Source organism: Leucopleurus acutus, assembly GCF_964270905.1.
Source record: "Leucopleurus acutus genome assembly, chromosome: 2".
NCBI classification, from domain to species: Eukaryota; Metazoa; Chordata; class Mammalia; order Artiodactyla; family Delphinidae; genus Leucopleurus; species Leucopleurus acutus.
This window is the reverse complement of record NC_139143.1, coordinates 151,446,639-151,463,832: the sequence shown is the minus strand read 5'-3', so window position 1 is coordinate 151,463,832 and position 17,194 is coordinate 151,446,639. Positions and strand designations below refer to the sequence as shown.

General features: G+C 37.0%; 1 protein-coding gene and 1 pseudogene across 3 annotated transcripts in view; one reads left to right on the top strand and one right to left on the bottom strand.

Annotated features, from left to right (window-relative positions):
- FAF1 (Fas associated factor 1) overlaps positions 1-17,194 on the bottom strand; it is a 499,303-nt gene that overhangs the window by 375,489 nt on the left and 106,620 nt on the right. For both annotated transcript variants that reach the window (XM_082834106.1, XM_082834105.1), the window contains exon 2: positions 15,633-15,701. In XM_082834106.1, the coding sequence (XP_082690232.1) occupies positions 15,633-15,701 (69 nt within the window). The remainder of the gene's footprint in view (positions 1-15,632; positions 15,702-17,194) is intronic.
- LOC309957329 (proline-rich protein 3-like) lies at positions 16,278-17,043 on the top strand (annotated as a pseudogene). The gene is made up of 2 exons: positions 16,278-16,696; positions 16,911-17,043. The product of its transcript is annotated as a proline-rich protein 3-like (transcript).

Genomic DNA, 17,194 nt, shown 5'->3' with positions numbered 1-17,194 from the left:
CATAAAACCAAAGCACTTGTTACTCCTCACCACCCCTCCCCGCCAGCCCCCCACACACCAAAACAAACCAACCAAAAAACTGACTAAAGTGTCTGAATTTTGCTAAACTGACAGAAGAGGGCGCCATTAAATAAAAACCTTGTAAATCACACTATTATCTGAAAAATGTGTGCACACACACACACAAACCAACAGATATATGAGGTATTGCAAAAAAAATCAGGAAATGAAATTTCACACATATCTACTAAGGAAAATTCCCTCTCACAAAACAACTATGAAGCAGGAAAAACCTGTCAATCAATGCTTCAAACAGTATATTTAAATATACTTAAATAAGCATCTGAGAATATGAAAAATCACCTTGAATCAGAAAATTCAAAAATTATGAATAACAAAAAAAAGGCAGGGAAAAATGAAAGAAAGTTGATGTTACCTAGGAAAGAAAGAAAGAAAATTCTCAGAAATGAAGAGTAAATCACAAGATGCCCAAGGGAAAACAGATGCCGACAAAATTTAATGCGAGGCACTGAAGAAAGGCAAGAAACCAACCAAGAGAATGAAAATAACATAATGATAAAAGTAAAAAGAATCAGAGAGAAAGTAGTGGAAGTGGAAGAGATATAAAGTAATAATATTCACACTGTCAAGTCCCTGAAAAAGAAAAACAAAGCAATGGAACAGACCTAAAATTTAAAACTATAATCTAAGAAAACTTTCCAGAAATACAAAAAGACAAGAATCTATATATCGAACAGCTCACTGGATGCCTCAGAAAAATTAACCCAGAATGACTCTGAGACATATTCTACTAAAACTAAGTTTCAAAAATAAACTCCTCAAGGCCTCCAGGCAAAGATCAATAACTTACAAAGGCAAAAGAATAAGAGTAGCATCAGAGTTTCCAAACCAATACATATAACAAAGCAATAATGAAGCAGTATTTCTTTAAAAACACAATTAAAGAAAGTATGAACCAAAGATTTTTATATGCAGTAGAGCTGTCCTTCAAATACCAGGGTGACAGAAAAAGTTGTCAGTATACAAGAACTTAAGGAATTGTGCATCAATCAGCCCTTCTTGATAAATCTACTAGAGAAAGAGCTTTATCCAACTGATGACTAAGAAAACTTAAGTAAAAGGATCGATAATGAGTATTTTTTAAATATATAAATATACATCACTAAAACAAAGGTGGGATGCAGGGTGAAAGATAAATTTTAATGTTCTGAAAAAGTATAAGTAATGCAATTTTTAAGTAAAAGAAGGAGGAGGGAAAGGAAAATAGAATAAGCACATTGATTGCTATATACCCAAAAGGTATGCTTAGAGAGTACAGTACTTGAAAACTGATAAATCATGTAGTATTTCATAGCATAGCAAGTACAACAAAGCATGCATAACTCCAAAATATTATGACAGCATTGACCAAACACATCAATCATATTAGTGAATATGAATGGACTTAACTATTAAAAGAAAAACATTTTCAATTTGGCTCATGAAACAAGACTCAACTTATGCTACATACAAGATATATACCTAAAACAAAGTGATGACTAAAAATAAAATTAAAATATCAGGCTATTGGAAACAAAGGGAGTAGGAGTAGCCTACTGATATTAGACAAAACAGAATTGAAGCCCAAAGAACTAAATGTGATAAAGGTCATTTTTACTGCTTAGATCCACACTTTACAATAAAGGTATAACTCTTATGAATATGTATGCATGAAATAACACAGCAATCAACTTCATGAAGGAAAAACTATAGGAGATTTAAAAAGAAAAAGAAATATACTAAATAATGAGACTAAATACACTATTCTCAATAAAAGACATATCAAACAGACAAAAGATAAGAAAGAAGGTAAAAGATCTTAGGGACATACGTATTGAACTCTACATTTGATAACAGAGAACACACCTTTTCTCAAAAGCCAAAGACACATACACAAAAATCAATCATATGTGAGGTCATAAAGAAACATAACTGCCACAAAATTGAAACATTATAAACAATACTCTCTAAATGCAACACAAAGGAACTAGAAGTTACTAACAAAACAAGAAAATAGAAGGGACCCTGCATCTGAAAATTTTAAAACCATCTTTTAAACCTTTGTTGGGAAAGAAGTACAAGGTGAAATTACAGTAGGTTTTTCAAGATAATGACAATGAATTGTTAGAGAACTGGAAAGCATATTGCTTCCAACCTTATAATGAAAGAGCAAGAGCGCAAGTACATGACTTTTCTGAAACTCATTAAAATGCTAAGATCACAGGGCAAACAACTGTCCCAAAATCTCAGACAGGTGTACGCAGAGAGAGGCAAAATGTGAGCACTGGCTTACTAAAGTGAAAGTTACATTAGGGTGGCTGACAAATTGGTAGAGGCTAACAATGCACTGGTGAGAAAGCTAAGGCAAGTACAGGGAAGGGATCTGCAAGTTCTTGCAGGCTTTTACTCCATGAACACCACAAAGTGCTCACAGAAAAAAACAAAATTGGCAAAGTCCCAAGAAAGTCCCTACTAGGGTATAGAAGAGAATCAGCAGATACTGTGGGAGGGGCACAAAACTACCAGGACCCTTGCATCTCCCTCACAAAACAAAAGCATTAATCTGAAGGGAGAAGGGCAACAAACATTATCACCTTGGGGCACATGTGATATCCACTGCAACCAGAAGGAGGAAAGGGGGGAAAATCCTCTGCCCCAGGAAGAGGAGCAGGAAAACACGCTGGGCTGAGAATTATAGCTGGAGAGAGACATGAGCTTTGTGAAGGCCACAAACCCAAGGCCCAGGGATTCAATGCCTGCAGAAGACTGAAGTATTATCAGAAACAGAGAATGCCCCCACCTCAGTCCCCATGGCCAGAATAGCAAGCAGAGTAACAAGCAACTTGCAAGAGATACACCCTCTCTGAAGCACAGCTCAGAGAGAAAACCAAAAGCTAAGGAGTGAGCATTAAAAAAAAAAAAAAAAAATCTCGGAATTCCCTGGTGGTCCAGTGGTTAGGACTCTGCACTCTCACTGCCAAGAACCTGGGTTCAATCCCTGGTTGGGAAACTAAGATTCCACAAGCCATGCGCCCAAAAAAAATCTACCAAACCACTCGACACCCTAAACACCATGTATTAGGAGAGGAATTTGAAGGCTTTGGTAAATTGAACAAGGCCATAGGACAAATAAGTCTCAAGCATGACCCAACTCAAAATTAGATCAACTCAAACACCTGCACTAAAGTCTTAGCATTCACAAAGGCATGCGTGTCAATTTCCACACATAAAAATATTTACCTTAGTCTCTACTATTCTACATGAAATGTCCAGCTTTCAACAAAAATTGCAAAGCATACCAAAAGGCCAGGTAAAGTACATTTGCAAGTGACAAGCAATCATCAGAAACAGACTTAGGTAGGATACTAAAAACTGACAGGTAATTTTAAATGACTGTGATTAAAATATTAAATGCTCTAATGGGAAAAATGGCCAACAGATAAGGCCAGATGGGTAATTTCAGCAGAGAGAGAGAGAGAGAATACGTTAGGAAAAAAAAAAAAAAAAACTACAGCAACAGAGATGAAGAATGTCTTCAATAAGCTTATCAGTAAAACTGACATGGGGAAAGAATCAGTGAACTTGAAGACAGGTCTATAGAAACTACTCAAACTGAAACACATTTAAAAAAAAAAAGTGGGGAAAAAACAGAACAGAGCATTCAAGAGCTGTAGACAAAATCAAACTTTTTAATATATGAAACACAGAAGAAGAGAGAAGGAGCAGGAAAAAATAATAACCAACAATTTTCAAAACCAACTAAAGACAGCTGGTGGTTGCACAACATTGTGAATACACAATGGTATTTATATGCAATGGAATAAAATTCCATGGAATACACAGTGGTATTTATACCACTGAACTATATACTTTAAAATGGTTAGCTATATGTACATGAATTTAGTCCTAATTAAAAAGAAAAAGTCACAGATCTAAGAACATCTAAGCTACACATACACATACACATACACACACCTGGGTAGATCACAGCCAAACCGCTGAAAAACAAACACAAAGAGAAACAAACACCCCTCCAGAGGGGAGGAAAAAGACATTACATACAGAAGAATAACTATGAAAATAGCAGCAGACTTCTCTCCAGAGACCATGAAAGCTAGAAAATAACACCATGACATCTTTAAAGTGCTGGAGGAAAAAAAAAACAAAAACAATGTCAATCTGGAATTCCATATCCATTGAAAGCATCTTTCAAAAATGAAGACACAATAAAAACTTTCTCAGACAAACAAAAACTTGTGAGAATATATTGCCAGAAAACCTACTCTACAAGAAATATTAAAGGAAGTAGTTAAGGCAGAAGGAATATGATACCAGAAAAAAACTTAAACCTACACAAAGAAATAAAACAAATGAAAGTAAAATAAAATGAATATAATGATTTCATCTTATATTTTATTGCTTTAAAAGATAACTACCTGAAGAAAAACAGTAGCAACATACTGTGTTTTACAGCATATGGGAAACTAAAATACATGACAATAGTACAAAACATGGGTGAGAAGAATTGGAAATACAATGCTGTAGGGCCATCACACTACATATGAAGCAGTATATTATTATTTAAATGTAGATTTGGATGGTTGAAAAAGTATATTTTAAAACCTAGGACAACTATTAAAAAAAATTTCAAAAGAGGTATAATGATAAATCAATAGAGGACAAAAAATTAGTGAGCAAAAGTTTAATGAAAAACAGGATATTTGGGGACTTCCCTGGTGGCACAGTGGCTAAGAATCTGCCTGTCAATGCAGGGGACACAGGTTCGAGCCCTGGTCCGGGAAGGTCCCACATGCCACAGAGCAGCTAAGCCCATGCACCACAACTACTAAGCCTGCACTCCAGAGCCTGCAAGCCACAACTACTGAGCCCGTGTGCCACAATTACTGAAGCCCACATGCCTAGAGCCCGTGCTCTGCAACAAGAAAAACCACCACAATGAGCAGCCCGTGCACCGCAACAAAGAGCAGCCCCTGCTCGCCACAACTAGAGAAAGCCTGCACGCAGCAACAAAGACCCAACGCTGCCAAAAATTAATTAATTAAAAAAAAAACGGATATTTGTGTTGTCTCAATGTATCTCCTCACAAGATATTTACTAATTACAAAGAGGGAGAAACCAGGGAGACATCATCTTAACCAAGTGTCAAAATTAACATCACGAATAATAAGACATTCATTCATTCATTTATTTACGGCTGCGTTGGGTCTTCATTGCTGCACGCAGGCTTTCTCTAGTTGCAGTGAGCAGGGGCTACTCTTCCAGGTGGTGCACGGGCTTCTCATTGCAGTGGCTTCTCTTGTTGCGGAGCACAGGCGCTAAGCGTGTGGGCTTCACCAGTTGTGGCTCACAGGCTCTACAGCAAGGCTCAGTAGTTGTGGTGCACGGGCTTAGCTGCTCCGTGGCATGTGGGATCTTCCCGGACCAGTACTCAAACCTGTGTCCCCTGCATTGGCAGGCGGATTCTTAACCACTGCACCACCAGGGAAGCCCAAGACGTATTAACATCATGTACCTCTTGTTATACTGAGAAAGGCACAAAATTACATCTGTGGTAGTCTTGCCAAGAATGTATAAGCTCAGTCTATCATGAGAAAACATCATACAAATCTAAACTCAGGAATGTGCTACACAATACCTGAAGTGTTGTGGTCTCCAAAAGTATCATGGTCATGAAACAAAGAACAGCTGAGGAATAAAATCACAGACTGGGGACTCTCCCAGTGGCGCAGTGGTTAAGAATCCGACTGACAATGCAGGGGACACGGGTTTGATCCCTGGTCCGGGAAGATCCCACATGCCACGGAGCAACTAAGCCTATGTACCACAACTACTGAGCCTGTGTTCCAGAACTACTGAAACCCACGCGCTTAGAGCCCGTGCTCCGCAACAAGAGAAGCCACCACAATGAGAAGCAAGTGCACTGCAGCAAAGAGTAGCCCCCACTCACAGCAACTAGAGAAAGCCCGTACACAACAATGAAGACCCAATGCAGCCAAAAATAAATAAAATATAAATTTTTTAAAAACATTTTTTAAAAATCACAGATTGGAGGAGGCTAGGGAGACATGAAAACTAAATGCATTGTGGATCTGAGATCAGATTTTGAACCCAAAAAAGTACATTAATAGAATATCTAGTGATATCCAAATAAGGTCTGTTGTTTAGTTAATCGTATTGTACCAATAGTACAACAGTATTGTTGTAATAGTATTATACCAAAATTACCAATAGTACTATACCAATTATACTGTAATTATGCAAGATGTTAACATTATAAGTTTGATGAAGTGTATCAAGAACTCTGCATTATTTTGCAACTTTTCTGTAAATGGCTAGCATTTTTAGACATTCTCATATTCTACACACACTGTTATCAGTCTATACATTTTTAAAAATTCATCCGCTATACATTAAATCAATTACTAAGAAAAAAAATCCCAGAATTCAAGCCTAGAATTTATGAGAGTGCTATTAGATTTGCGGTGTACCTAAAATACAGGCTATATCTCAATTTTGACATTAAGAAAAAAATAATAAACTTCCTGGTTTAAAAATAACAAAGTCAAAATGCTAACACATAGGTAATAATGTGGCAATAAATAAGGACTAAGATATTCTCAAAGACCTCTTCTACATAGCTACTAGCCAAGGATTTATTAAAGGTATCATGTAATATTTTCCCAGCTACATCTATAAAAGTGTATGCTTATCCATATAGCTTCCTTACACACCCTAACTGGATGTGTAAATTTTAATTCTTTAAACAATTATTTCACATTCTCTTTCAGTGTGTGTGTGTGCACGCGCCACACGTGAAACATGTGTTGGGGTGAAGGGAAGGGGAATAATACAGTAAAAGCTAAGTGTTATAAGAGTAGTACCACAACAAGGGATATGAAGCTTCAGAGACAGGTGCCCCTACTGAGAGAAGAGGATGTTAGGGAATAGAGGGGATTAGGCTTCAAGTGAGCCTTAAAGGAAGGATAACATCTAGATGGTCGGCAAGGAAGAGGGGAAAAAATTCATGGGAGATCTAGAAGCAAAAGCTATGGCACGTTATAGGCTAGTTTGGCTGTATTAAGTCATACAGGCTCCAGAGTTATGGAAACTCACTCATAATGAAGAGGCAGTGTTAAATGGTAGAGGGCTTTCAACATTAAGCTAAGAAAGATGGCCCAAATTCTGTAACAGCGGCATTCAAAGAACAACTCCACTGTTCAGTTTCCTGTAACTACAATGGATATAGACAGAGCATAGTTAATCTTAGAGTGCCTTGGTATGTGAAGAACTATGAAACTATGTTTATCACTATTTACCATGGAGAGAGATTTTAAACTTGGCTATGATTTTTTTAAAGACATAGAGCAAGTCTGTGTTTGAGAGAAATCCATCCACAAGAAAGAAAGAAGTATTAGATGAGGACCCCAAAATATATAATTAAAATATTACTAAAACATCAAGTTAAAAAAACCTAAACCAAACAACAAAACACAAAAATAGATTACTAAGAGAGAATGAAGTTGTTAAGAGTAGATCTTAAGCATACCCACCTAGAAAAAAAATTTTTAATAAGAAAAATAAATAAGAGGGAATGAAGAAAATGAGAACCTCGGGATATACAGGAAGGAAATATAAATGTTCTTATGTGAACATTTTAAGTACCATTTTACTTAAAGATAGAAATACAACTAAATTTTTGAAAAAATTATATTATCATTAAGTAGCAAATTATTAAAAATTATCAGTATAAAGTTGTAAAAGTAGGAATTTTAAATGCCATATTATTTTTTCTTTTCCAAGCACACATTGGTTTATGTCAGCTGATCCTTGAAACCAGCAGAAAGAACTGCAAGTCATCACATTTACAGGTGTAACCACTAAACCACTGACTTTGCTGCAATGGTATTTTGTTTAAACCACTTCCAGGAATAGAAATAAATTAGTTAAATATCATATCAAGGCAACTTGTTGAAAAAAAAACCCATTTTTAAAATCAAGTTAACTAGTAGGTTAGCAAGCTTTATAAAATATCAAGATCAAACTATATCTGCTTAAACTGAACAATTTTAAAAACAAAACCACTGAAATTTTTATTTTCTTTTAAATGTTCAAATCATAAGTAGCATATACTACTTCTTTCAGAATTAGCATAAAGCCTTAAGTTCAGTTTCATAGCAGTAAGGGGACTCCTTACTACATATTTCATTTAAAAAGTTTAACTGTGCTCTGAAGCACAGGTTAGATAAGTAGTACTAGAAATCAATAAACATTAGCCACATTTCCAAATTTCATTTAACAATGGGCATATCACTTCCTGCTAGGGGATTAACACACCACCTTCCTACTAGGTCTTAAAGCCTCTGAACTATTATCTACCATAGGTTTTATAAAAGAGGAGATGTTTGGTTCATGCAATAAAGTAATTCTAGAACTAGATTATATTCAAAGGAAAAGTAACAACATATGAAGCAAAAACCAATGAAAAAATAAGCAGAAAGTCAAGTTGCAGTCTGGGAAAAAATGTGGACCTCAAAGAGTTTTGATTTGATAATGTGAACCACCAACTGTAAGTTTAGTAAACTGAGAACTTCATGTTTGTAAAAACTTAAGTTTTCCTTTGAAAGGGAGAAAACAATTCTTTCATACCCACTTAATTATACATTAAGCAATAGCATTCTTTTATCACACTTAGTTTTCTCCTGAGAGGCAGAACTGATGAAAAATTTCAAATAGGTTGGATATGATGAGCTTTCTTTAGAGTAGAATGGTACAATCAGAAACAAACAGGGGAGGAAAAATTTTTTTTTGAGATGCCAAGAAAAAAATTGCAAAGAAAAGGATTTATTTGTGAATAATATTTCTCAAAAAGCTACAACAGGAAGAAACCATCTAAATTTTATCCATGAGATAATGAAATCAGCCCACTCCTATTCCTTGCATATCTGGGCCTCCCTCTTTCCTCAAATATTATGTTTGCCAGATAAGGAAGACTGACAGCAGTAAGAGTCATGAGTCTTAATAGCAAAGACTTTTCAAATATCCAAATAATGGAAATGGAAAATAGATTTAAAAGTAAGTATGCTAATAATAAAATCAGTCAGATATTTTATTAAGCAACTACCATGTGCCAAGACAAAATTAATAAGAAACATAATCCCTTTCCTCTAGAATCTTAGAATCTATTTGAAAGCAAAGCATAAATATATTTAAAGTACCATTATGCAACTATAGCAAAAGCTCTTTCACTTGACAATGTGAAATTAGTTGTGAGTGGTAGAAAGAAAAGTATAGGAATTCAGAAAAGAATAACACACTGGGTATGGAAAATTTAATAACCTTAAACTACAATTTTAAAGCTATTAAAATTTTTATGGAGAGACCTGGGTTCAAAATCACCGTTTTACCCCTTATCAGCTGAGTGAGCATGAACAATTTACTTAAATCACCAGGCCTCAGTTTCTCATCTGTAAAATAAGGATAATATCTACCTAACCACCTTTGGGGACTGCTGTGAAAGTTCAATGAAATAATGTAGGTAAATCATTTGACATGATACCTAGCACAAAGTAGACCCTCAATAAAAAGAGAGATGGTAGAGGAGGATGGATGATGGCCAAACTACAAACTGAGAAACTGAAAACTTCTGTAGAATTTTAAGGGGCTTACAGTTCTTTGAAAACAAGGGAAACAAAGAAGACTACAGCAAAAGAGGAGAAACTGATACGATGAGATACTCCTTCACAGTAACATCTCTTTTGTCACAGCAGAGATCTGTGCAAATATAAGCCAGTGTCTAATGGCCATTGATGAAGGGCAGCACTCAATGTCTGACTGCTTTCTGACGACAGAAACTCATTATGTCACTGGTTAGACTAGTTCATTCATAAAACTGCAGGTGTTCATAACACTATATAAAGTATTGATAGCAAAGCAATGCACATTGGAGGAACTCTATAGCCACATCCTGAGTAGAGTAGTAAAAGAAATTGTTCTAAGGCATTTTAGGGTAAGTATTAAAACACATTTCTTCAAAAGTGAAAACTGGTGGAACGGAAATGTCTCAGACCACCTCAATGAATCTCAAAATGAGACAGATTATGTGCATAATTTTCCTTGGGTTTGACTTTTCAGAGTTACTGACTTTATTATAAGCTTCTATTAATACAAAACTATCTTTGAAGACTAGAAATTCAGTAACAATACAAAATTGGATAGGCTTATTTGTTTCATTTTTGCCCTAAGTTGGGACATGCGGTTAAAGATAAATACAAGCACTCTGAATAGAGTCTTTCTTCAGCAAAGCAGCTATGTCACCTCAGGCAGCAAATCAGAGCAGAAATTGAGTGTAAAGTTCAAAAATCATTTCCCAAGAGCATAGAGTACTTAAAATGTAGTATGGCTAGGTTAATGTTTACTTGTACTTTATTTCACTTAGCACTGGGTTATCAAGTGTACATCAAATAGCCTTCCCTGGATCTCCTAGAGCTTACTGGAAATTTTAATTTATTGAAGGAGTTTCATATATACAGCCCTTCCATGAAACAATTAGCACAGCATCTTGTCTGGCCATTATCTACGTCATAAAGTTGTTCAAAGAATTAATCAAAATGGTATACATACAAGTGTTTCAAAGTTATAAAATTCCATTAAAATGTTTACTTGTATTACTATTCATAATTGACTGCTTTTGTAGAATATTAAAAGAAATTAGGACATAAATAGATTCTTCATAAATATTTCATGTATCAGGGATCTTGAGTATAAACTAGCCCAAACCCCTTATTTTATATGACGTTCAGAGAGAAGTAACTTAGCCTAGGCCATACTCAATAAAACAATGACAAGAGCTTTGATAAGCCAGGGCTCCTGATTCAAGATGAATGCAATGGGTTCACCACTAGAGTTAGCTGCCTCACACTTTGATTCTTCAAAATTAACACGAGCTGTACAGATTTCTGTTCTCCACTGGCCCAAATTCTTCTATACTGAAAACAGAAAATGAGCAGTGAGTCAATTCTGGAGCCCAGATTTATAATTTATAATATACAGTGATGATGTAGCATGCTTCCATGTAAGAAAGCAATCCTTTGGTAAAAGATTCTGACTGTTAATAATTCTCCCTCAGGTATTCATCTTTCTGGATGTATATTGAAAATACTTGCCTGCAATGAAGGAATCAACTGCAATGACATTAATCTCCTAACTAAAAGTGCAGGACAATGTGAAAAATGAAAGTCTGAAAAAGATGGGGGTATGGGGAGGATTCATGTCAGGTAAATCAGTATCCCAAGATGCTTACCAATAGTATTAAAGTTCATGTTATTTTGTTTTCAGAATTTAGCATTTATAACCCGAACTGCAGTTGCCCCAAAATAAGTAGTCAATTGTAGGGTACTTAAAACATAGGGTTTGGAAGCACTGCTCTGTGGATAGTTATATAATGAAAATAACGTACAGTATCACGGAAAGACTAACGACTAAAGTTGCTGGGACTGGGCTATATTTTCATATAGAACACTTTTTTATCTGTGTGTCTAAATCTATAAAACAGCAAAAATATTTGCAATCATTACTTTTTCAGGAAATTATTCCCATTTCTGAGTATAATATACATGTATAAGAGACCACCTGTCTTATCAATTTTTCAATACACTTCTCAAAGTCAGACACCGTATAGTGTTAACATGTTTTTAAGCTTTCACTGTATCTACCATAAATATGGGTATACTGTAAGCATTCAGTACTGACAGAATGAGTTTTCTGTTATTGGAATTTTTTTAATTCATCACAATCTGGAATTGTGATGCCTAACTCACATTCCTCTACACATCTGTAGCAAAATATGCACAAAAACACTGCAGAAGTCTAACTGATATGTACAGAAAATTTAAAATACAGACATGTCCTAAGTTAAAAACTCAAAACTATGTAAACTGTTCCACAAGGCCCATAAAATACAAAGCAGTGATAATTATAATTTACAAACACAAAATATAATGCACAGGCAAAATATAAAAAACACCATATAAAAAGTTCCATGATCCTAAGGAAAGTTTGAATTAGTAATGGGTTATTCAAAATACTTGCTTTATTTTTTAAAACCCACAATGTAAAGTGAGTGCTGTATAAGAACAAGGGAAGTGAGAAATTTTATAAAGCAAGATACTTACACGACACAGCAAATGTTTACTGTGGATAAAAGTGCATTCTTTACAAGAAAAGCCAGCTAGGACATATATTTCAAAAGAAAGTTGAAGTTTAAGACTGTGAAAAATAGCCTGATGATTTTACTTGGGCCCAACACAGGATAAGATTGCATTTCTGCAGAGATATAGCACCAGTGTTTTTAGCTCAAGTGCTATTTTAATATTTTTCCAAAATCAAATAACTCAGAAACAGTTGGAGAATACCTGTACCATTCAATTATTTAACACTATCTGGGAAAAATTCTCTTCTTGCAATACTGTAGATAGATTATTGTACTGAAAAAATATCCAGAACCAATAAATGTTTAACCTTCAAAACTAATGAACATGGACCAATAGAAAGCAGATAAGGAAAGAACTTCTATGCATCCCCCCAAAATGGTAATTCTCACTTCAGACACTTGTAGTCCATTACTCCTAGTCTACAACCTCCCTTTACTCCAGCCCATATATCTCTCATCAGCACCATGCAAGAGTGGCTTGGTGGGATTTTTAACCTCAGCCAATAATCTGCATCAGCCTCTCCAAGAGATAGCCTAAGAATATACATACTAAATAAAGTAATGTTCTTGCTATTGCAAAAGAAGTTTCAAGACAAGAAACCTTGTGATATCATTCCAAATAAGTTGCTGCCCCTTCCCCCACACAGAAATCAGGAATATGTCACTATACTGTGCTTTGTTAAGAGAATAACACAGTGATAAAAGGATGGATTTGAGGTCAGGCCATACAAATATTTGTAAATTTTGACAAGTGCCACACCACAAAAAAATAAGATAGCACTGGTTTAATGAAACAGGCAATCTTAAAATTTTATATAGTTGGTAGAAATTTAAATTAGTGCAACCATCCTGGAAGGCGATATAAGTATCCAAAAACCTAAAAATATGTATACAGTTTGACCCAGAAACTCAATTATTAATTGAATTTATTCAATGTCTTCTAGGAAAACAATAGGTTAAGTAAGCAAGGATGAATGCACAAGAATGTCCTCTAATGTGTGTAACTCCAAACTACCACAAAAACTCTAAATGTCTAACAGCGTAGGACTGAATGGTAAAATGATTATGCCACAACCATACCATGAAGTACCATCCAAACATTAAACATTAAAAAGAATGATGGGGGGCTTCCCTGGTGGCGCAGTGGTTGAGAGTCCGTCTGCCGATGCAGGGGACACGTGTTCGTGCCCCGGTCCGGGAAGATCCCACATGCCATGGAGCGGCTGGGCCCGTGAGCCATGGCCGCTGAGCCTGCGCGTCCGAAGCCTGTGCTCCGCAACAGGAGAGGCCACAACAGTGAGAGGCCCGCGTACCAAACAAAAAAAAAAAGAATGATGGGGCTTCCCTGGTGGCGCAGTGGTTGAGAGTCCGCCTGCCGATGCAGGGACACGGGTTCGTGCCCTGGTCTGGGAAGATCCCACATGCCACGGAGCGGCTGGGCCCGTGAGCCATGGCCACTGAGCCTGCGCATCCGGAGCCTGTGCTCCGCAACGGGAGAGGCCACAACAGTGAGACGCCCGTGTACCGCAAAAAAAAAAAAAAAAAAAAAAGAATGACATATGTCACATTTACTTGGATAGAAAGACATTCATGATAGGTTGTTAAGTGAAGAGGGCAGATTACAAAGGGCAGGAATAGAACAATCTAATTTGTATTTTTTAAATTTTAATCATATAATTAAGAGAAAACATTCTGAAATAATATACCCAAAAATGTTAAACAATAACTATCTCTAAGTGATGGAATTAAAGGTGAATACTAATTTATTCTTTGTAAATTTATACATTTTCTCATTTTTCTATAATGAGTTATTACTTTTACAAGCTGTAAATAGTTTTTTTATATTTTGAATTTAAAAATTAATAGTGGTAAATCTACACGAAACAAATAGCTTATTAACAGTTGATTATGTAAATCCATGTATGGACTTGAATATACCTACACAACTAATCTCAGCTCTATAATTATACACCTTGAGTTGTGACTTTCAAAAATTAGCACTTCTTCAAAATTCTAATTTAGACGTTTTTCGGATTTCAAAGGTATGGAGAGACCTCTGTGTCATCCTAACACAACCAATACTGTTCCTGTACTGTTGTACAATTTATTTTTAGTTTGTTTTGCAATTGTAAATAAATTACAGTTTTATCAATGTGCAGTGCTGTGCTGTGCTGTGCTGGGCCTTGCCTTTTGAGTTACTGCCCAGACCCCCTTAAAAAAACTAAACCACTTCTATAATAAACTGCCTGAAGTTCATAAGGAAAGCCACAGCAGAATGCCACTTCCGGTACGCGGGCCTCTCACTGCTGTGGCCTCTCCTGTTGCGGAGCACAGGCTCCGGACCCACAGGCTCAGCGGCCATGGCTCACGGGCCCAGCCGCTCCATGGCATGTGGGATCTTCCCGGACCGGGGCACGAACCCATGTCCCCTGCATCGGCAGGCGGACTCTCAACCACTGCGCCACCAGGGAAGCCCAGAATGCCACTTCTTTAACAGCTTTAGAAAGGAGTAATCATCAGTGAGACTCCCCACCCCCACCCCAAGAAATGAAGGAGAAACATCAGGTAGAGTTACGCAGACATTCAAACAAGTCTGATTTTTCTCTCCTTCCAATCTCCACCACAATACTACAGGGGAAGACAAACCTTAATATACATTCAGAGAAGAGAAGTTTAAAAATAACTTAAATTACCTAAGATTTCATAATAATTTATTAATCTAATACTAAACTAAATAGGAACTTCATATTAAAAATACGACATTTAGATTTTAGTCTTTCAGATTAGAATTATAGACGGACTATGTATGGTATACTGAACTACCTATAAGGAATGTTAAAGACATTCAAGAATACATAGAATTTCATTACTTGTCATATAAAGAAAAAAGTACTTGAAATAAGTCAGACAGCGAAAGACAAATACTGCATGATCTGACTTATATGTGTAATCTAAAAGGAAAACCAAATCATAAGAATCATAAGTTTACCAGAGTAAACTGGTAGCTGGCAGGTGTGGGTGGAGAATGAGTAAAGGTGGTCAAAAGGTACAAACTTCCAGTTATAAGATGAATAAGTTCTGGGGATCCAATGTACAGCATAGTAACTATAGTTAAACAATACCTCATTGTATACTTGAAAGTTGCTAAAAGAGTAATCTTAAAAGTTCCCACCAAAAAAAAAAAAAAAGAACTACGTGAGGTGATGAATGTGCTAACTAACCTTTCTGTGGCTATCAGTTTGCAATACATATGTATATCAAATCATCACGATGTACACCTTAAACTTACACAATCTTATATGTCAAGCACATCTCAATAAAGCTGAAAAAAGAAAGTACTTACCACTAAGTCCCAATTATTTTGTTCTAGCAACGTAATAGCTTCATCAATGTTTTCAATGCCAGTACAAGCCTAAAAACAAAGTAAGAATTTTAGATAGGATTTTGGGAGTGGAGAGGTTAATTAGTGTTAAAAAAAATAAACAGCATAATGTGTAATTTAAGTTTGAATAGGTATATGAATAAAGCCAATATACTAAATGCCTAAAACTTCAAAGCATTTTACACAGACGGTTTGAAAATTGTTAATTACAATGTAAATTTACATTACACTGAAATAAAAGACAATAAAGTAATATAATATGTTTAAATGCTGAGCTCTGGAGCCCAGGATGATCTCTATATCTCTAACTGCCCAGAACAACTTTATTAAGAGCTTCTGATGGACAGCCATGTGTTAAAAATGAACTTCAATCCGTACTTTGTACTTTATACAAAAATTAACTCAAGGGAGGGTGGGAGGGAGGGAGACGCAACAGGGAAGACATATGGGAACATATGTTTATGTATGACTGATTCACTTTGTTATAAAGCAGAAACTAACACACCATTGTAAAGCAATTATACCCCAATAAAGATGTTAAAAAAAAAAAATTAACTCAAAATAATAACAGACGAAAACCCCGCTGCAGCCATTGCCACAACCACAATGCTGAAGTGCAAGAAGCAGAGTCAGCAGCAGCCCCCACTGCCAGAACAGGAAGACACTGGAGAGGGATGAAAGTCCCATCAGACCACCCAGCCTCCTGGGCCCTCCCATCATGACCAATGGAAACCCTGGTGACCCAAATCAGCTCTTCACAGAGGTCCTCCAGGGTCAAGGGGACGAATGATTCCACCACTGCTGAGTCTCCCACCTCCTCCCTGGAGCAGAGGCCAAATTTGGGGAGGGCTGAGCTCCAAATCTGGCTCATATGGTCATAGTTGGTGGAGGGGCTAATGCTAAACTTCCTTTTCCTGGACCAGGCCATGGAGATCCCTCCAGGGAGGCTTACACAAAGAGCGGAGAAATCCTCAAAGCCTCAAGAGCTGGTCTCTTATCAAGAATACCTGCCCAGCGCTTCCCTGGTGGCACAGTGGTTGGGAGTCCGCCTGCCAATGCAGGGGACATGGTTTCGTGCCCCGGTTCGGGAGGATCCCAAATGCCGCAGAGCGGCTGGGCCCGTGGGCCATGGTCGCTGGGCCTGCGCGTCCGGAGCCTGTGCTCCAAAGTGGGAAAGGCTGCGACGGTGAGAGGCCCGCATACCGCAAAAAAAAAAAAAAATTATACCTGCCCATCCAAGGATGGACCCCAGGTTATGGAAGTCAGATTCAACCACCCTGTCTGCCGGCATTTTGCCAAAAAGGTCCACTGTCCATATGAGGACTGAGCTCTGTGCCTTCTACCACGCAGAGTCCATGGACCTCCTCTGTGAGACTGTGCCTTCCCATCCAGGCTTGAAGGAGCCTTCTGTGACCTAGTGGCAATATACTTCCCTGTGGCCCTGTGATGTCTACTGTGGGGCTGTTCCAACTACCACCCTCAGTCAGTGACACCTATCCCCATGGCCACCTCCCCCATGTGGG